Source organism: Leptonotus elevatus, chromosome 20 (genome assembly GCF_054856555.1).
Source record: "Leptonotus elevatus isolate MCC_2025b chromosome 20, RoL_Lele_1.0, whole genome shotgun sequence".
NCBI classification, from domain to species: domain Eukaryota; kingdom Metazoa; phylum Chordata; class Actinopteri; order Syngnathiformes; family Syngnathidae; genus Leptonotus; species Leptonotus elevatus.
In genome coordinates, this window is record NC_141258.1 from 5,227,348 (window position 1) to 5,248,066 (window position 20,719).

Genomic DNA, 20,719 nt, shown 5'->3' on the forward strand with positions numbered 1-20,719 from the left:
GGCTGTTTTTGGAAAGTCGTTTTTGCTCTCTCGGGAAAAAAACCCTATTTTGAAATTGTGTGGCGAGAGTCTGATTGCAGATTGCATTAATCTGCTCACAGATTAGCAGCAACTCATCAACAAATGAATTATTCATGTTTCCCGGTGGACATCTTGTTGAGCCATTGTAACAGCTGCTCCCTAAAACTTTTAACCATCGAAATGTGAACTTTGTGGTTGATGTTTTAATAATTGTACAGTCAATTATAAACATGCTTGTTCACCAGTGTGATGATGCCCATATAAATTCCAGTGCTCTTGTATTTGCAGGGATGAAAATGAATTTGAAGGGTAAACATATATATTTAAAAAAAAAAAAAAAAGACAGATGAGTGGATTAAAGGATTTGTCCTCTTGGTTTTTATCAAAACTGCACCTGTTTAAAAAGAAAAAAAAACACAACTGTGACATACTTAAAGTAGGTCAGTGAAGCATGAAGATTGTGTAAATTATTGACTCAGTAATGATGAGACTTTGAAAGACACTTAGCATTTGTCAAAACTTTTAAATGTACAACGTCACTAATATCTCTCACTGGGTGTGATCGACACTAATATCACTGAAAGGATGATTTTGGACAGTGAAGTGAAGAATATAATTTTTTAACACTCTAATGTAATAAATGACTAATGCTGCCTGCTAGTGGTGGGTTTGCACCAAGCAAGCACACCGCTTGTTTGGACTTCTAAATAAAAAAAAAAGAATGAATGAGAAAACAGCTGGACGAGTCACATGAGTTGATATTTCATCAAACGTCAGGAATTACTCAATAAAAATCCCACTACAAATTCATCGAATTTTCTATGGAAGGACCTGTTGAATATTCTCCAGCAGGCCCCAGTTGTGCGTGTTTATAAAATGGCAACATTGGAAAGAGAACAAAAGTGGCAAGTATGCAACCTATCAGCTTCTAAAATAGCCCTGGTGTAATCGTGTGAATGGAAATAACCCCAAAGTAAGCTCCTCCTCCTCCTCCTCCTCCTCCTGCTCCTCTAATCCCAGCGCATCCTTTTTATCTGAGGATTGACAGCAGGCGGAGCAGAATGGAGCTGATGGGACCACCATGCATCTCATGTCCCCTTAAACAACAACTTTTTTAGGATTCTTATTTAGTAGTGAACTAGTTTGTAGCATTTAGGAGCCTTGTGGGAACCAAAATGAGTCGACATTTTTCTTGTGCTTTTTGCGTGGCTTTAGTTGTTCTCCCCCTCATGAGTACTTCGTGTCCTGCACAGTGCAGCTGCTTCTTCCACAAACTGAGCGACGGTTCCAAAGCCAGGTAAAGATGAGTATTGACACCAACTTCTTTTTATGAATTCTATTTTTTTTTTGTATCTTGCGTGCAAAATTGACAGCCCATTTGGTGCTTTCGTCAACTCAGTAGTGGAGGATTAACTTGGAGTTGCTCTTTAATCTGCTTTCCTTGTTACAGGACAATAGGCCACTACTTTTAAAAACTGTTTAGTTCAAATAAATGTTATTTTTAATTTGTATTTTTATATATATCGTTTTTATACTATGATTACATTCTATCAAATGTCTGCACAATCATGCATAATTAATTGTATTTACTTTTTTGGGGGGCAGGTTAACAAAATATATTTAGTTCTACCCACTACAATTTTTTGGGAAAGTTATTCCTGCGCTATCATGATAACTAACTGCAGTGAAAACATATATTCCTTACTTGAACTAAAATGACACATATTTCTAATCAATTTATACGTTGTCATAAGGATTCCTACAGTTATTTATTTAATTTTTTTCGCAGAAGCGTCCTGTGCAATGATCCCAAGACCAGCGTCATTCCTACAAATTTCCCCACGGACACCTCCAAGATACGTATTGAGAAGACGGCCATTACGAGGATTTCTAGTGGCAACTTTCGCTACCTCAGCAGCATGGAGTTCCTCTGGATGTCTTTCAACTCCCTGAGCTCTCTCAGTGTGGACAGTTTCCGGGGTCTCACGAACCTGGACGAGCTGAGGCTGGACGGAAACGCCCTCGCCTCATTCCCGTGGGAGTCTTTGAGCGACATGCCCAACCTGAGGCTGCTCGACCTGCACAACAATAAGATCTCCAGCATGCCTGCTGAGGCTCTAGTATACATAAAGAACATCACCTATCTGGATTTATCCAGTAACACTCTCACCACCGTCGCCGCAGATGTCCTCTCACTTTGGTTAAGTGTGAAACCGCTTCAGGATGCTGATTCCTCCAAGTTTATTCTTGGTGAGTTTCAATAATCAGGAGGCTTCTTGTTCTTAGTCGCTATATTTTACTTTCACCACCAAGGACGGATTAGTCTAATTTTAGTAGTTGTGTGTTGTGTTGTTATAATAGCTCACATGCAACAAGGTCTCAATGATGCATTTGGTTTTCAGGTCTCCATGACAACCCGTGGTTATGCGACTGCCGGCTTTATGATCTGGTTCAGTTCCAGAAGTCTCCAAGGTCATCAGTCGCGCTAATAGACCCCAGGCTGCGTTGTGCCGACCCGGAGAGTCTGTCTGGGGTTTTCTTTACTGAAGCGGAGCTGCAGAGGTGCCAGGGCCCTCGGGTGCATACGGCTGTTGCACGTGTCCGGAGCTCGCTAGGCAACAATGTCCTGCTTCGTTGCGGCACGGTCGGTGTTCCAATCCCTGAGCTGTCTTGGACCCGTGCTGATGGCAAGAAAATCAACGGCACTAGTGAGTTCTCCTGAACCAAATTCAGAGGTGCTAAGATTAGAACGCCATCTATTTCAGTGTCAACGGGATTAAAGTTATTCTCCTTGTACCAATCTACTTAACCCTACCAACCTTTTCTTTATTTTCAGTTCAGCAAGAGATCTCAAAGGAGGGCATCATTTGGTCAATTTTGAGCGTGCCCGCAGTCTCTTACAAGGATTCAGGAAAGTATGTGTGCAAAGCAACCAACTTTGTGGGTACCGCAGACGCCTTCATCTCCTTGGTGATCACAGACACCTTTCGGTCTGAAGACGCCGGAGGTGCAGTCGCCAAGAGACCGAGAGGGAAGAAGCCTGGCGGTATTGGGAGGGCCGCATATCAGGAAAAGCTTATTGCCAGATATGTCCCTCCCCCGACCACCTCGCCAGGCAAGCCCATCATCGAACCCCTCAATGGCAAAGGTGTCACTGGGAAGTATGAGGTCGAGAGCTACAGCGTCTCCTCCGGCTCGCGAGGGCGAGGGCGGGGGTCAAACCCTCAAAAGCCGCAACAGGTTGCTTTGGGTAACATGGTGGCCAACGCCTCGTCCTTACAGCAAGCCCCTGAGAAAAGGGTTGTGCGTTCGGTGAAGGTGATCGGCGATACCGACCACACCGTCTCGTTGAACTGGCGAGCCCCGACGGCCACAAACATCACCGAGTTCAGCGTCCTGTACGCTGTTTTTGGCGAGCGGGACATGCGGCGGATCAACGTCGGAACGGGCAAAAACCGTATCACTATTAATGGCCTGGTGCCAAAAACAAAGTACATCGCTTGTGTTTGCGTCAAAGGCCTGATCCCGAAAAAGGAGCAGTGCGTAATCTTCTCGACGGATGAGGCGGCCAGCGCAAGCGGGACCCAGAAACTCATCAATGTGGTTGTCATCACGGTAGCCTGCGTCATTGCCGTGCCCCTCACTCTGATTGTGTGCTGTGGTGCCATTAAGAAGCGTTGCCAAAAGCTCCTGGGCCGTCCGTCCAAGGAAATACAAGACTCCTATGTCACATTTGAGACGCTCGGCCCCGGGGCCAAAACTAAAGGGATGGAAGGTGAGTTTCTTACACGGCTAAACCCTGACGAGTCCAACAGGCTGCTCTCTGCGAGATCTAGCGTTGATTCTGAGGCCATAGCAAGGACTGAGGGGCCACCTAATGAGTACTTCTGTTAGAACCCGACATTTGCCTCACCTTCTGGGAGATGCACTTTGAGACTGGAGTAGTGAAGACTGATCCCTCTTTCAGAGTTCCCCAAAGGACATTGACAGCTCATTTGCCACCGGATGAAATAACTTGACAGCCTTGTGGAAGAAATCCAAATATTATATATGACAGCAAAAAAGGGAACTTATACACAGTGAAAAGGTTATTTACATGTGTTTTTGATGTATTGTGTCTAAATGTGTTTTGGGACCTCACATGAAACGGTGACATTTCATCTTTTCAACCTTAACAATATATTTCTTCTAATGTAACCTCCGCACTGTGTACAAACCTTTACATGAATATATTATATTTAGAAAGATTTACAATGGTTAGTCTTGTTTCTGTTTTGTATGTCGTCATGTGCCAGGTTTTCCGTACAAAACTCAACACCTCTTGCACAATTTCTAATATGTAAATATGTTGTCAACTGAAGCATCTGTACATGAAAGTGTTGCATGTAAATAAATGTGTTTTTTTTAAAATATATACCGAGACATGATTGTTTATTATGTTTGGTTGAAACGTGTGGATGCCATGAGTTGAGGCATGTGTTTGGTACAGTAAGCAAAAAATAATAATTCCATCAAAATAATGTTTGAGTTATTGACACTTTCCACAGCCAAAATCTAAACCAGTTTGTATGCACACTACAGTTAGTCAGAACAAGTGGTAGAGAGAGAATCGATTTCTGCTGCCTAAGGTACAATCTGCACTAATGTACCTTATTGGGCTAATTACAGAGTTTATTCAAGGGTACAAAAGCCTTTTAGCCCCAGAGCCAATCCATTATTCCCCCTAAAGGTACAAGGATGTATCGCGGCTAATAGAATACGAAGAGTACTGCAACTGATTGCTGATAGAACAACCTGCCGAGTCCTGTGGTATCACTGTTTATCGAGGTCAGATTACAGTCCAATCCAGACATCTGCCACCCCTCTCTTGGCACCGCTAACCGGCCCATTTAGGCAGATGGGCCTCCTGCTGTGGCCCAAAGCCTCGTTATACTGGGTGGCTGACCAAGTCACATATCTGGAAAAATCCAGAGACAACAGAACAGGTCAATCAGTGCGGTGAAGGGGCAGCCCCCAAGAAATACACCTGAGTGTGTCTCATGTCTGCTGCTGCCTTAAGTGTTACATCAAGGGAAGCTTAAGCTAATAGGCTTAGGTCACGTAGCCTGTCCATGTCGCATCCTGCCCTTAACAGGCTGGTTTCCCGTGCTCCTCTAGGAACATGGATGGCTTTTGTGTCGTGTTATACATTACTTTTGTGTTTTATCTCGTCACGCTCGGATCATCAACTTGTCTGAACGGTTGCTCCTGCACTGACGAGACCCTGGGAAGGTGAGTTGACTCCAATTTGTGAAAGCCAGGTCATATTTGAAGACTCCTCATTTCCCTTTCCGGTAATAACATTTAGGTCTTTGCTATGCATGGAAATCCCCTTGAGTCAAATTCCGGAGGACATCCCACACAATTTCACAAAGATCCGTGTGGAAAACTGCCACCTGACGGAGCTACCTCGAGGATCCTTCTCCAAAGTCGGTGCCTTGGAGTTTCTTTGGCTCAATTTCAATGATATCACCCTGATGAACATCAAAAGCCTACAGGGGCTGGCCAACCTGACCGAGTTGCGGCTGCAGGGCAACAAGCTTTCTTCAGTTCCATGGACTGCATTTCAGGACACGCCGAAGCTCAAAATTCTGGACCTGAAACACAATCGTCTTGATGTCTTACCGGAACATTCCCTGAAACACTTACCTATGCTGACCTACTTAGATTTATCCTTCAACCACCTTAGTGTTGTATCAAAAGATGTGTTCGTAAATTGGCCCCTTTACCAGAAAGCAGAGAGAGTATGGGCAAAAGAGGGATTGGTCGCCAATGTGGTTTTAGCGCTGCATGACAACCCCTGGCTGTGCGACTGCCGCCTGAAAGGCTTTGTGGAGTTCATCCGAGCGGTCGGCCCTCCCATCATTCTCATGAACTCTTATTTGAAGTGTTCGGACCCCGCCTCTAAAGTGGACAAGTTTTTCCACAAGATCCAGTTGAAAACATGCACACAGCCTGTGGTCTCCGCCCCGGAGACTAACATCAGTGTGGCTCCCGGAACAAACGCAACACTCTCATGCTTAGTCAAGGCCAGGCCAAGTCCAACCATTGAGTGGATGTACAGTCAGAAGCTTATAAGAGGATTTACGGGTAAGATTTTTTTTTTATACCGTTGTCCATTAAACAGTTGTAAACCTGCTGTCGGAGCACTCTGACCACATTTCTAGCTAGCAGTATATTTCACTCTCACATTCATCTGATTTATAATTCCAGTGGGTGGTAGGTAGAAAGGAAGGGGATAGCTACTGTATGTCACCTACAAAACAATGTATATCAGATTAGTATAATAGCAGTTTGGAATTCATTTACCACTGAACCACTGGATCGTACTGTCAAATGACTTCAATAAGAGGAAGAGTGCAAAGTTATCAGTGTAAGAGTAATTTCGGACTTCTTCCCATTCTGCTCCCTTTGCTATAGAAGTGACCATTCTTTGTACTAGTTAATGGTCAGGAACTCCGCCACGTAGGTACCATATTGCTGCAGTTGGAGTAAGAACGATTTTAGAGACACAACTTTAGTCTTAGACCAAGAAGTAAAGACACATAATCTAGTTCCATTTTCTCCGTACAGCAACTGTGACTCCCATCGACGAGGAAACCGTCAACTCCACTCTGGTGATCCCCTCCTTGCACCTTGGGAACGGAGGACTCTACACCTGCCGGGCCAACAATTTCATCGGCAACTCCTCTGTTGGGATCACAGTGAACGTCAGTGCTTTGAGTCACTCCGCTCCTCTCCCGCCACCTTCGCCCATCTTCTCCCCAGACGAGAACACCTACATTGACATCCGCATCGCCAAGCAGACAGTTTATGGCGTCACCCTGGAGTGGCGCGCAGCCACCGACAACCCGGCAGAAACGTGGTTCACCGTCCACTTTGGCAAGTATGACTCACCCAAAAGGGAGACCATCTACATTGGACCAGGCATCAACAGATATTCAGTCAACGATTTGCTTCCTGTTACCAAATACGAGGTGTGTGTGACCCTGAGGAACCACCCGCCGCGGGAAGGCCAGTGTGTTGTCTTTGTGACGGGAAGTGATGTCAGTGAGATGGAGCAGAGGGAGCGTCTGATCCACATAGTTGTCGTCGTGTGCGTCATGGTGCTGGCCGTGCCGGTCGGCATTTACGCCTGCACCACCGAGGCCCGCCTCAGCTGTGTGGAACCCTGTGGGATTCTGTGGAGAAAGCGCCATTTGCGGTCTCACAATGGGAACCTGCAGGAGGTCGAGAGTCAGGGGACGGAAAGTCAGTGTCCCGAGAGTCAGGGGCCCGAGAGTCTGGGCACTTTTGACAGCCTGCAGGCGGCCAGTGATGAAGTCCTGTGCAGGGACTTGCCGGAAAATGCAAAAAAGAAGCACAAGTCTGACGACAGATGCAAAAGAGGAAGTGCGGCCTCTCTGTACTAAATCAACTCCTATCCATCAAAACATTTTCTATACCACTTATCTTGTTGAGGGTCACATGGAACTGGAGCCTATCCTGGTTGACTTTGGGTGAAAGGCGGACTACAATCTGGACTGGTTGCTGTTCAATCACAGGGCACATTTTGTGAAAATCCACAATTCACACTCGTATAAATCAACAACTCTGCCTTTCTTCTTTAACTGTAAGAAGTGTTTATATTTAATTTTTAATGTACGGAAGGATTTCTATTCTTTATTTTCATTTTGATAATCAAATGTATATACATTATGACTTTATTACATTTGTATTTGTCTTATGATTAATGTTCAGTATGTATCATTCCTGGATTAAAATGATAAAGCCAGACAAATACTGAGGCATTCTTTTCTTTTTCTTTTTTTTTTCTTTTTAGCACAATCACTCAGAGGATTTGTTACATAAGTGCTATATTCCCGTGCATTTATCCATACAGTCCTAAGAAGATTAGAGTGATTTTCTCTCTGAACCCTTGTCAGCGGGACATGATATTTCCATTTAATGACAGGTCCCATTGCCCATGTTCTGCACAATGATTGGTAAGGCAAATCCATGTCAACGCTGTCTACATGATTTTTTTTAAACTGCAATTTTAGCAATGTTGTCAGCTTAGAATTTTACAGAAAAAACAGTTGAGGAAAAATATATTTTCAAATGGTTTTGTCAGTGCCACAGTAATATCAGAATTTATCATTTTTTTCCCTCTGGTCTGTCCTGTTCTATTTATATGATTTTAGAAATGTGGTCAATGTGTGACAACAAACGTTTTTTTAACGTCTTTTTTATGCTAATTTAAGCACTAATTATTACAGCATGCTAACATCCTGAAACTAGCATAATGTTCATGCTGTGGCATCATCATTGCTGCTCTTGGTTTTAATTTACGACATTAATGGAAAGAAAAATCAATATTTCTCCACCTCACTCCGATTTAATGAGTCCTTTGTAATCCTGTTGTGTCACTGACGACGTTTAAGGCTTTGCATTAATCTAATAATCCGATCGACTGTAGCCTCTGCGCACATGCACACCCGCAAAAACGTAGCAGAGGCCCTATTATGTTGAAATATTTATTCAAAATCAATCAAATACAAAGACGGTACAAATATGTCACATGCAAAGACCAGGCAGTGTCTTTTATAGTTAATGCCGTATGTTTCAATGTATTTTACAAAGTCAGATACGAGCTAATACATTATAATACAGTAATCACATGACTCTTAAGTTGCCTGCATTTGAAGGCATTGATGAGACACAGAAGAATGCGCACGATCTTATATATTTCCACGTTAATTCTAATTATTTTGAGTACCTACAAAAGGAAATGTTCATGCATTTGAAATTCAAACGTGTCGAGCGTCGTTATAAGCTTTATATTTGATACATCCAGACACTTTTTTGTACACACATTGAAAAAAAAAAAAAAAAAGCTCAAATCTTATAAAAGCAGGCATTTTAATACAACTACACAAAAGCAACCATGCAAGCAAGCTTGTGTTAGAGCGCGATGCGACCGTGGCACAAAGGATAATCGTACAAAAAGAGCAAGCTTTCGGCGTGTCATGCTAACGTCAACTTCTAATTTCTATGCATTAGATCAAACAAAATAGTACAAAAGGAAGCTGCTGCGTGAAAATATTTTACGTGAGAACCAGTGCAAGCATGAGCAATGTTAGCACTGTATCGCAAACTGCGATTTTTTTTTTCTTCTTCAAACAACCGTTTCAAGAAGAGACCATGAATGTACACAATTATTGATTATTGTCTATTGCCCGTATACTAATATTCGAGCGGAGGGCTGTGTTTCCTTTGCAGTCACACAAACAATACTGTACAGTATCTGTCTCAGTGGTTAAGATGATGTGAACCTCCTCAAGGTGGCAGTGTGGTGATTATCTTCAGCTCTCTATTGTTTTCAGTTATCTACTTTACTTGAGCATTTATTTTTCTGATGACTTTTTGCTTTTAATCTGTACACTTAAAAGCTATCTGTACTTTCTATGCGTTAAATAGTCACAATGGACTTTTTTTTCAACCTTGACAGATGACAACGCCACATTAGAGATGTAAACAAAAACGTGGTTGAGATCTTAATGGACAGATACCTTGAAAGTCTGTAAGGCGGAAAAAAACATGAACAGCAGCGACTTTGAGGACCATAAATAGTGAATATTAAGAACTCCGCAACAGATTCGGAAAACCAATATATTCTGTATTTCCCTGTCCACAGCAATATTTACGAGAATTGTTTATAACTGTCGCCTTGTTGGAGTGATTTCTGGCTAATGCGTTAAAAAAAATGTCCCTGTCCAATCTATAAAACCTCACCTGGGGGATTTTTTTCCCACGTTTTTCTTGACCTTAAGTAGTCAGTGCTGTACTTCTACTTTTACCAGAGTCTATTTTTACACAAGCATCTGTACTTCTTGGCATAAGTACAGAGGGTGAGCGCTTTGCCACTTCGGGTTAATAGTAACCTTGGTTGTTTTCTATAATCTTCTGCTCCAGTCTCATTTTCAACTCCGAAACCAGTGCAGAGCTCATGTTGCCCTCCTTACGACGGCCTGATTTGCCCGTCTTTGAGCCTTTGGAGGCCAAGGCTCCCGATATGGTGGGGACAGCTCGGGACCTCTCGGGCGGTCTGTTGGTGGTCGGAGGCGGCGGGGGCAGACATGGGGCGCAGGGCGGAGGTGGCGGCCTCATTCTCGGGGTGGCGGTATCCTGCTCGGGGTTCCCCTCCAGATTCTCCATGAGGAATTTCTCGGTGGGGTTGCCGAATTTGAACGCGGGCATGTTGAAGGTCCAGGGCTGCTGGCGCCTGGGTCGCCTCTTGATGATGCGGCGCGCAGGCGTCACCCTGTTTTGGGACTTGGCATTGCGCATGTACATGGCCGTGGAGATGAGAACGGTCGCCCCTACCAACAAGCTAATAATCAACGTAAGCATGCCTAACGCTTTCATGGGGTCGTCCCTACTTTTCATTAAAAAGGCCGCCATAGGCCCTTTGAGAGGAGTCTGCAAAAGAGCACAAATAGAATTGGAATCATCCAAGCATCATTTGAAGCGTGCAATAAATTGATAAGCAAAGCTAAGGCAGAAGAGGCCCAAACAACTACCCTAACACACCATCTCTATGCCAGGGGTGTCAAACATACATCGTAAAGACTAAAACCAGACTTATTTACACATATTGATGCTATATGCTATACTTTTACTAGTCTGACCCCTTGACAACATACAATGAGTTTGACACCCCTGCAGTCTGCACGCTATGATACATGATATGTTTGTGAGCGCGTCTGAGCTTGGTGCATTTGACTTTGGCATGGAGCTGATGAGGGAGGACACATCACGAGCCAATCAGAGTACAGGAGCATGTTTGTGTAAGAAAAAAAACTTGAAATGTGTAAAAACAAAAGATTTTGCAACACTTTCAAACATGCTCGAGTACTTTTTCACAAAGCAAACCAAGAGACAAAGACAACGTGACATGGAGGTTTCCCTTCCCTCACTTGGGTCTGCGGATCACTTTGATATAGTTACTCTCCGGGTTGATTCTGGACTTTTTCACGGCGTTACAGTACTGGGTTGTGGATATGCAGACGGTTAGCAAAATGAGAGTCATGACAAGGCTGAAACAAATTCCGAAAACAGTCAGCGGACGCTTGCTGAGGCCCAGGAAGTATGAAACAACGCGTCCCTTGACCTGAAAAGCACGATGCACAACACACAAGACCAGAAACAGACAATCACCAACATATGGAGTGACGCAATGGAAACATATGATAACCAAAAATGGTTGCGTCTAAATGAATGAAAAACACAAATCCTCGTACAGTGAACCCCCCGCCAAGTCGCTATTTGTAGCAAGCCAGCAGTTTATAAATGCAGCCAATCTACAGCAAAGGTCGGCGTGAGCTGCGCGCTTTCTAGAGGTAGAGAGACGGTCTTACCGCCTCTGTGATGTCGATGTTGACCACGGCGGTGGTGCTGAAAGACGGAGAACCTCGGTCTCGCGCTTGCACCACAAGCGACCACTTGCAGTCTTTCTGCATGGTGATGTTCTGCACGATCTCCATGGACTTGATGTACGGCTTCAGCTGGATCTCGCCCGTCTCGGCGTCAATGTCGAACGCATTGTCGGGATCCGCTGTCATGATGGAGTACTCCACCACGTTGTTGGGCGACTCGGCGTCCTCGTCCACCGCCTGCCGGCGTAATGATTTTAGGTGTCTTGCTAACTCAGCTTGTCACACTATAGACCATTTGTAACATCTATGTTAGAGTTGTTTTAATCGTCCACAACAAAACACTCAAATGAATTGAAAAAATCGATTTGCCGTATTTCTTTTGGCACAAACCCAACAAAATACTTCCAAGAACCGACCCTCTACAGCACACACCTCCACTTTGACAGGCGTTCCGATGATCATGGTCTTCTCCAGTAGAGGGTCGCCAAATTCGGGCGAGTGGTCGTTCATGTCGAGCACGGTGACGAAGACCTCGGCCAGGCTGTACTTTCCCTCCGAGTCTTGCGCTTTGACGTAGAAGTTAAACTTCGAGCGAACCTCGGCGTCCAGGGTTGTCCACGGCTGCGTGGAAATCAGGCCCGTCGACGGGTGGATGGAAAACCTATGAAATAACAACCAGATCATGACTACTTTTTTATAAACTAGAAATTTGGATTTTGTGTGAAATTGGAGTACAAGTACAAGTTTTCAAAAAAAATGCAAATAAAAATGCTATCTCAGCAATGACATCAATAACAAATTGCTACAATGTCTGTGTTAGATTATTAGTCCTACAGGTCATGGCAATCTGCAAAGGTTAAATCGGACCATCTGACTCTTCTTATTTGCTGTTGTTTTTCTTGTCTTCCAAGAAAAAAAAATGACGTAAGCAATTATGCTATGCTAGTATGCTATTAGACTAATTCTATTTTTATATTATACTTCATCAAATAACAGCGGATAAATTCCATCCCCCAAAAATCTGAGATGGTGAATCGCAACAATGCACGGGTTCACTGCACGCGCTTTTCATCGAACAACTGTATGGTTGCATCCGTGGCTTACTGCCATTTTATTCACTGTGATAACTCACAAGTTACTTGCTAACTTTCACACAATTAACTCAGGTGGCCGCCTGCAGAGGAGCATAAATTTGCACTTTCCCTTCGTCACGCACGCTTTCTCGCCTCGCCTCACCGCCATGTCTCGGGCTGCAGCTGTCACCGTGTATGTTAATTGGCTCTTCCGACGACTATTTTTAACTCTCCAATCCAATTAGGAGATGAGCTGGAATCTTGCAGCCATCTTGAGGGGCGAGGCTGTTTGCGTAGCGTGGTGGCTAAATAAACCCGTTTTGTCTTCTCTTCTTTATTTGCGAAGCTATTTGTAGATCAGGACCTCCTCTTCCAGGCTGAAGAAGAGGTTAAACATCTAATCTAGTGTTTACTCACAAATCTGATCCTGATCCATAAATACTGTATTTGACTTCGCCCCAGGGTCCTGAATCGGGATCGTTTGCCTGGCAGAAGAAGCAGGACAAAATTTAAATACACGTTGTGAATCTTAAGTTAGCGCTTGCGATAGTGTTTAGATCAGCAAAGAAGCGGACTCACTGTGACAGCAGAAACACTGGTGCCGCCGGGCGAGTTCTCGGCGACCCTGGCGATGTAATACTCCGACGTGAATTTGGGAGTGTTGTCATTAGTGTCCACGAGGTTGATCACGATGTCCGCCGTTGCACTGAAGCGCTCGGGAGTGTCGAGCTCCACTGCCAACAACTGTAATAATAGTAAATCATTTTATTTATAGACAAATGTGTATGACAATAATACAGGGGAAACAAATCTTAATTCCATAACAAATACAATTTCAGTACCAACCTTAAACGAGAGGGTTGGCCCCTTTTCGTAATCGATGCCAGATGTGTCCTCCACGATGATGGTCACCTGGGCTTCGTTCAGGACCGTCTGCGGGACCACTCGCAGAACTCTGCTTGGTCCCACCAGCCTCAGTTTAAACTTCGCATTTGCTCCCTTGGAAATAAAAATGACTGTCAAGTCAATATTTAAAATTTTATATAAAAAATACATGTGTAAGTGTTTTTATTATATCTATGTAGCATTACAGTAAGTGTACAGTAAAAACCCATAAGAAACAATCGCTTAAACATGGGGAAACACAAGTATTGGGACCATATGGACTATAGTAGCATTTATCAAAATCAGAAGTATTAACGGACCAGTAAAGTTTGCGGCACAGTGAACGTACTTGATCAGAATCGTTGACGGTGATCTTGAACCCGCGCAGGATCTCCCCCGAGGGAGGGTGCTCGTGCATGGTGACCTCGAACTTGCTCTGCGGCCCGTTCTCGCCGTAAAAAGTGGGCGGGTGGTTGTTGAGGTCTACTACTCGTACCATCACCACGGCGATGTCGTAGTCCTGCAGCATATCCTCGGCTCCCACCTCAGACGCCTGGTTGGGAACATTACACGGGTACACGCATACAGACTAAGAACCAAATGGTCCACCACATTTTCAGAAGCGCTTATCCTCGCTGGGTTGCCGGGTGAGCTGGAGCCCATCTCAGCTGACTTTAGGCAAGACTCTTTGACTGGTCACCAACCAATTCCAAGGCATATAAAGACCAACAATGGATTGATTACCAGTCAGTGTTAGCGCACATGTAAACTCAAGCACAAGGAGAGCATGCAAACTCCACACAGGAAGGCTCAGAGTCAAACCCTGAACCTCAAAAACGGTATGACAGAAATGATAACCACAAGTCTACTGAGCTTCCAAGCAAAAAATATGCGTAAGCTTAAAAGTGCTACCTTGACTTTAATTTCGTAGAGTTCGTTTTTGAGCAGGGAGGGGTGGGTCGTCAAGGTGATGCATCCACTGGTGCTGTTTATGTCGAAGACACCATCACTTCCTGTAAGAGAACGTTTGTGTTATTGTGCCTAGACATACTTTACCCCCCCCCATGAGTTTAGAGTGATCCCAGTGGACGCTGGTTTGTTTTTTTTGTAATTGTCTCACCATCAACGATAGAATAATAAATGGAGTTGGGATTGCCTTGATCGCCATCTCTGGCATACACGGTGAATATCTCTGAGCCCTAAATGACGAAAGCCGTGTTAAACTTGTGCATGTGTTATTATGGGATGGGGGTGGCGAATCGGTGGACAACTTACAGGGATGGACACTTCGTAGATGTAACCAAAGTAAGGCGTTCCTACGAAAGATGGAGGCATGTCTTGGGCATCCAGGACGTTGACCGTTATGGTGGCCGTGGAAGTCAAAACCTGATGTTTGCCCTTGTATTTCCCTCCTCCGTCCTGAGGACAAAAAAGACACAAGACTAAGGAGAGTTTACACTTCAATCATCTGTAGCTTATGGCCCAGATTTGAACCGGCAAAACTAAAAGCTGTCAAGCAGACGTGCTGACCACGACATGTATCACGACTTTTAAGAACACTCTCTACTGTGTTTTGTACACAATCAACAAGCGTGCAAAATTGAGCCTGGATTACTGGAACTGGATCAGGCTCGTTGCTATCTCCGCAATCCTCCTTAAGGCCAATTAGAATAAGATAGTGGTGGTTAATGACAAAATGAATTCATCAGCTGTTATACGAATGAGACTGAAATTTGATCCCTGGCTAAACTCGCTGAGTCAGGCAGGACTTCAGACCTAAATGGCCACACGTTGTCCCTAAATGTTTTTGACTTTTAGACCCTGTGCTCCGTAGAAAAGTCTGGAGCACCTGGAATTGTCTTTTGTTTGGATTGTGCCTATCAATCTCTTTGGGTCTGTAAAACCTTCAGATCTCTCACCTTGGCGACCACTGTCACAAAGTGCGTGGGCGTGGTCTCGTAGTCCAGCCACTCGCCCGGTTTCACCCTCAGGATCCCGCTATGGCCGTCGATGGTGAATTTAGAGAACGGCGTGGGCTGATGACAGAGATGTCACGCAAAGGGGGTTCAAATTCTGGTTACTCTGATCAGCGACAAAACGGACAGACATTTGTCACTCACGTTGTTGGCTGGTTGGAACATAAGCGAACATAAGCCCTTATTAAGCTCTCAATGCGTTGCTCAAAATGTAATTAAAAATTAATCCACTGAAGTCACACTTTTCCAGACTGCTCGTTTGGTATGAGATTAATCTTTTCCCTCCACACGCTATTCCATCACTCAAATGACCTTTTGTTGTTGTTGTTGTTATTCCCTTCCCAATAGCTGCCTGGTAATGTCCGCTGGTCATTTTGCAAACTCTTAAAGAGAAGAGAAATGCGCCATGCTTTGAAACCAGAAATGTATTTGGTATAGCAAGGACCACGTTTTACTCCCAAGTAGTAAGAATTAAAAGCCAGGTCAGCACAGTGTAATAATCATCCATACCAGGGGTTGTGTTGCTAAAATTCAATTCATCATACTGCTAACGGGAGCCATTATCGTTGTGCTTACCACACTTTGAAAATCACTGATCTATACATTTTCCGACAATGTACCAACAAAGTAGTATCAGGCCATGCTGAATCAGGATTACATCCTTTCCAAAAACATACGCCCCCGTGCCCACCCAGTGACATTCCTAGAGACCCCCCATATCATTTTGGTCCCAACTCAGGACTTCTTACCGACTGGACAAACTCAGAAACCGTCATTAGATGCATGGATCACCTCAGCAGTGGCTGCCTTTCAGACGTTAGATCCTGATGCTTATTCAACCCTTGTAGTAAAAACACAAACTTGAGTTCTGAGCTCTTAGTGTATGGAATTTAAACAGGAAGTGAGCCGGAGCCTAACCCAGGTGACTCTCAAGCGTCCGGGGAGCAGAAAACCTCGGTGCCCCCCCCACACCCCACCACCACCACCACCACCCCAGTAGAACTGGAGACTGGGAGATCTAACTGTAACTCTATGCTTCCCCCGCAAAGAAAAAAGGAAGAAAGTAGCAGGAATATGAGCAGGACAAAAGCCTTTCAAAATGGATATTCAGAGCAGCTTTGGATTTCTTCAAATTCAAAATGCAAAATAAATCCCACTTCACACTCAGTATCATCAAGCTGTGGGGCTGAAATGGAACAGCTCTGCAACGGCGCATCATCTGCATAATACTAAAAGCTTGGAGTTCACCTGCAGGGAATAGGAGACGCTGCCTCCTGAGCCCATATCTTTATCCCGCGCCTGGACTCTGTAGATGCTGCTGCCAGCCACCACATCCTGGAAAAGAGCAAAACAAGACCATCAAAGGTTTTTTTTTTTCTTATCTTTTTTTTTTTTTTGTATTGGTTGTGCCAGCAGACCCTTTTTTAAGCACGTCGCCGCCACTTGCAGGTGGCAGAAGAAGACGACACTTTCCACAATTAAACAAAACAGTTCTACGTCATTTGAGCAACAATAACGTTGTGATTAGGAAAATACGGTAAAATGACTTCAATGAAGATGTTGGCCTTCAAGACCCAATTTGTGAAGTGTCAATCAAAAAAGAAGATGCTACGTGAGGTCAATTGCTTTGGAAGAGAAAAAGTTGTTTCATTGTCATTGTTTCAGTTCAACCCTACCTCTGAGATAGCGACGATAAAAGGCAAGTTTTGAAACTCGGGAGGTTCGTCGTTGGCGTCGGTGACAAACACTCTCACGTTTTCAACCACCTGGAAACAAAACACAAGACTCTCCGAGAATCGGATGATTTTGAGTGACTCGTAATCTGCCATGTTGCTTACTTACTTTATTACGCCCATCCGTGACGCTAACAAGCGCATAAATCTCATCTTGTTTCTACAAAAAGAAAAGAAAAAAAAGTCACTTGCAGCAAACTTCCCGAGCTCCGAGGGTAACGCCAACGGATTTACCTCTCGATCCAGCTCCAGGACGAGGGTCACGTTTCCGGACTTGGGATCAACCTGGAAATACTCCTTGGAGCCCGTTTGGAACGTCAGACCGTATCGTATGGGATCGCCCTCGGGATCGGTACCATTGAGGACATATATTTGCGTTCCTGGATGGGATCATTGAAAAAATAATCATAATCCATCCATCAATCTGTTTTCTATACAACTTATCCTCATTGGACCAAGCCAGGTGTTCTTCTTGTCTGCTAGCTTAAGCCAAGGATCCATTGGCTGGTGACTTGCGAAGACTTAGCTGAGAAAATAATCGAGATGAATTTCGTGCTGTTATCAAAATGGCTGAGAATTTTTTTTTATTTGATCATTTCACGGAAATAAGATTACAGGTGCACAGCTGTTCCTGCTACAAAGACACTAGCATTCTTAGGAAGACTTCATAAGACTGCAACTCTTGGTGGACTCTTTACCACACTGTGGAAACACTTGTCGCAGTACGCAACACTCTGCTAGAATAGTGCTAGAATAGTGCTAGAATAGTGCGGAATTACTTTACCGAAAATGAGATGATCGTTCATGCCTTTCCTTAAATACAATCAAAGAAACTAAAACTTCAGGGAAATGGTGAGTTGTATTTGTTTCGGTGCCCGTCTGTCAAAAAAAATGTCTTTATGTGACATCATCGATGAATCGACTTGGACTTTTTCATCACGTTGTAGTCTACTAAGAGAAATCATTAGTAACCACATGTCCTCCGTGCTTCCCGATGGTATTGCAAAAAATAAAATGACGTTAAAGGAAAGCAAAAAAACGAATCCAATGAAGCAGAAAATTCATCTCATACCGACTGGTGTGTCCTCAGAGATGCTGAACAAATCCATATTCCCATTTGTACTGCTGGGTCCATTGTCATAGAAATATGGAGCATAGTCTGATTGTCCTTAATTGGAAAACCCAAAGGAGCAAGAAATTAGCAACAAACACGTAGACCAATAATCTTTTGGTTTGTTTTTAACAGTAACTTACTTGCTAGAAACAAGGCAGGAGGCGAAAGCAGTTGTGATTAAAAAAAAAAAGGGGGATCTTTCATTAATGTGAAATGATGCTGTTCGATACAGAAGAGCTGCGCACTAAAGACGGTCCGTCCCGGGAGGGATTAAGCGCCTAAGCAGTCTTAACCACGCGCAAAGACGTTAAAAGAAAACAAACCTTACCCGAGCTGAAGTGCAGAAGGAGGACAAACGTGAAAACCGACGTTTTCGTCTCTTTCTTCATCCTGGTGGGGCGACGAGGCCCGGCTGGCTCATGTGGAAGGTTTCGCGGGGGCGCGGCGGACGGTCGGTCGGGCGGCGAGCTGTGCGACCTTCTTCAGGCAGCTCAGAAAGCGAAGGAGAGGCTGGCACTCGCAAGGCGCTAATCCAGTGACGCATCCCTTCCCTCCGCATACATCTTCCCACTACGCTGCCAGCGCTTGCTTTGAGTTCCCGCAACAGCTCGCACCTTTTTGCATGTGAGCAAAAAAAGAAACTCAATGACACTTCTTTCAAACTGCCAGAAATGTGGATACCGTGTGCCACCATTTTTGTTTTTCCAAATAGTTTTAGACCTTCCACACGTTTTCAACTGGGGCTGTCTATATTTTGAGTATAGATTATGCTTGTTGATTATTCCATCGATTAATCGAATATATAGAAAGTAGAGGGAGAAACCCTGCGAATGGCTCCAAACGACCACTCGATTATTAAAATCGTCGATTCATTTGATAACCGATTTAGTTGGTGATTCCTTTTGGCAACACTACTTTTACCGCATTTAAACATATCAAAACCATTTTTTAAAGACAATGTAAACACATTTTAAACATAAAAAATTACAAGCACTAAATAAAAAAAGCGGTTCTCAAACTTTTTATACGAAGCAGCACCTATATGCAAATATACTGAAATTGAAAGTTAAATGAAAACTGAACTAAATACTCTAAATCAGGGGTGCCCAAGTTCGGTCCTCGAGAAACCCTATCCGGCCTGTTTTCTATGTTTCTCTCCATTATCACACCAGATTCATAATCAGGACCGTTATCAGGCTTCTGCAAAGCTGCAGGAGGGAAATGCTCTAAATTGTCCAAAGGTGTAAATATGAGTGTGAATGATGTGTGAATCTGTGCCCTGACAATGATTTTGGTCTATATAGCAGATATAAAAAGTCTACACACCCCTGAGCAAATGGCAGAATTTGTAGTATGTTTAAAAAAATAATAATTACAAATGTTTTTATGGGACCTACAACTCAATTGGAAAAATAAAATCAGGGTGTAATCGGTTAAAAATAAAAACGGACGGATGGTTGTTCTATCTATGCTAGTGTCGTATAGTTACAGGCAAAACAATTCCACAATTTCCCACTAGATGGCACAAGTTCCATTTACAAGCCAGAATCCAGTATCTTTTTCGGCCAAACAAGATTCACACTTGAATAAGTACATTTCTATGTAAATGAAGATGAGATCATCTCAAATGCATGTATAAAATCATTTTATTATTATAATTTTTTTGGGGTGGACCATTTTTCCGAGGGTCTTAAAGCCATGAGTCGATCCAGTGGCCTATGAGCCTCAGGCTGCTCTCTTGGCAGCTCGACAGTCACGCCGATGCACTTTAGCTGCCATCGACGCTCGCTTGCCGCCTTAAGTCGCAAAACTTTTCCTGCAAAAACTTTTGCAACGTTTATTTTCTTTTTCAATTTGAGCGGAACCTTCTTAGCACAAAGTGTGTCAGCGTAGAGGAAAGTGATAACTAATCCCTCACATAGCCGTAAAAAATGTATTTGGAGGGGATGCAGCGGAAAGAGAAGCAAGGAAAACAAAAACGTGACATGAATTGACATTTTATTGGTTGATGTCACATTTAATGGGCTTCATTTACATGCAAATGTTGATTGCGTGTGCAGTTTTAACACCCGGGCACAATGTTAACGGGTTGAATTGGTGTCAGGCAGGGTTGACAGTTTGCAAGTGCGGAATAAAAATAGCGTTTGACGCTCGGTGATGTCAGCCAATCAAAATGCAGGATCATTCAGGATTGGAAGCAGACGATGTGTAATATTATTATGGTTCTAAAAATGGCGATAGGTACATTTAATAGACAGCCCAACTTTTTACATTGCATATTTTTATTATTTTGTTGCATGATTTTGATTTTCTTAATTATTTGAATACTAAAATGTTTCTGCCATTGACGACTATAGACGTCAAAAATTCATGTGAACTATTTCTGTTAGTTTAACTTTTTTTTCATTTCATTTCTTTTTTTTTATGAATACCTAGATTTTTTTATTGTACATTTATAAAA

At 43.5% G+C, this 20,719-nt stretch overlaps 3 protein-coding genes across 6 annotated transcripts in view; 2 read left to right on the plus strand and 1 right to left on the minus strand.

Moving 5' to 3' along the window:
• lrit1b (leucine-rich repeat, immunoglobulin-like and transmembrane domains 1b) overlaps positions 1–4,439 on the plus strand; it is a 33,974-nt gene extending 29,535 nt beyond the window's left edge. Inside the window, exons 7-10 of one of the 2 annotated variants that reach the window (XM_086063645.1) lie at positions 1,237–1,318; positions 1,811–2,271; positions 2,424–2,729; positions 2,858–4,439. In XM_086063645.1, the coding sequence (XP_085919771.1) occupies positions 1,251–1,318; positions 1,811–2,271; positions 2,424–2,729; positions 2,858–3,915 (1,893 nt within the window). In that variant the 5' untranslated portion in view covers positions 1,237–1,250 and the 3' untranslated portion in view covers positions 3,916–4,439. Of the gene's footprint in view, positions 1–1,037; positions 1,319–1,810; positions 2,272–2,423; positions 2,730–2,857 lie in introns of those variants that run through there. The other variant, XM_086063644.1, reaches the window with a different exon arrangement.
• Positions 4,440–4,952: 513 nt separating this feature from the next.
• On the plus strand, positions 4,953–7,840 carry LOC147156570 (leucine-rich repeat, immunoglobulin-like domain and transmembrane domain-containing protein 2). Its single transcript, XM_086063647.1, has 3 exons — positions 4,953–5,292; positions 5,369–6,150; positions 6,634–7,840. The coding sequence occupies exons 1-3, from the start codon at positions 5,183–5,185 to the stop codon at positions 7,470–7,472; spliced, it is 1,731 nt and encodes a 576-aa protein (XP_085919773.1). The 5' UTR covers positions 4,953–5,182; the 3' UTR covers positions 7,473–7,840.
• A 722-nt stretch (positions 7,841–8,562) lies between these two features.
• Positions 8,563–18,831, minus strand: LOC147156571 (cadherin-related family member 1a). Of its 3 annotated transcripts, XM_086064923.1 has the most exons (18): positions 18,587–18,831; positions 18,217–18,312; positions 17,379–17,524; positions 17,254–17,304; positions 17,088–17,177; positions 16,660–16,746; positions 15,355–15,471; positions 14,711–14,854; positions 14,556–14,634; positions 14,348–14,448; positions 13,785–13,988; positions 13,397–13,549; positions 13,130–13,294; positions 12,968–13,035; positions 11,910–12,138; positions 11,460–11,714; positions 11,019–11,212; positions 10,345–10,521 (listed from the first exon to the last, which is right to left on the minus strand). In XM_086064923.1, the coding sequence occupies exons 1-18, from the start codon at positions 18,645–18,647 to the stop codon at positions 10,488–10,490; spliced, it is 2,274 nt and encodes a 757-aa protein (XP_085921049.1). In that variant the 5' UTR covers positions 18,648–18,831; the 3' UTR covers positions 10,345–10,487. The 3 variants fall into 3 exon arrangements, with proteins under 3 accessions (XP_085921047.1, XP_085921048.1, XP_085921049.1); XM_086064921.1 differs by lacking the exon at positions 11,019–11,212 and having other exon boundaries at positions 8,563–10,521; positions 18,587–18,829; XM_086064922.1 differs by lacking the exons at positions 11,019–11,212; positions 18,587–18,831 and adding an exon at positions 18,399–18,448 and having other exon boundaries at positions 8,563–10,521.
• Between the last annotated feature and the right edge of the window lie 1,888 nt (positions 18,832–20,719).

Coding starts and splice junctions, on each gene's coding strand:
- LOC147156570 (XM_086063647.1), top strand. CDS start 5,183: ATGGATGGCTTTTGTGTCGTGTTATACATTACTTTTGTGTTTTATCTC. Junction 5,293..5,368: donor ACTGACGAGACCCTGGGAAG/GTGAGTTGACTC, acceptor AATAACATTTAG/GTCTTTGCTATGCATGGAAA. Junction 6,151..6,633: donor GCTTATAAGAGGATTTACGG/GTAAGATTTTTT, acceptor TTCTCCGTACAG/CAACTGTGACTCCCATCGAC.
- LOC147156571 (XM_086064921.1), bottom strand. CDS start 18,647: ATGAAGAAAGAGACGAAAACGTCGGTTTTCACGTTTGTCCTCCTTCTG. Junction 17,525..18,216: donor CTCTGAGGACACACCAGTCG/GTATGAGATGAA, acceptor GATCCCATCCAG/GAACGCAAATATATGTCCTC. Junction 12,139..12,967: donor TATGGATCAGGATCAGATTT/GTGAGTAAACAC, acceptor GTTATTTCATAG/GTTTTCCATCCACCCGTCGA.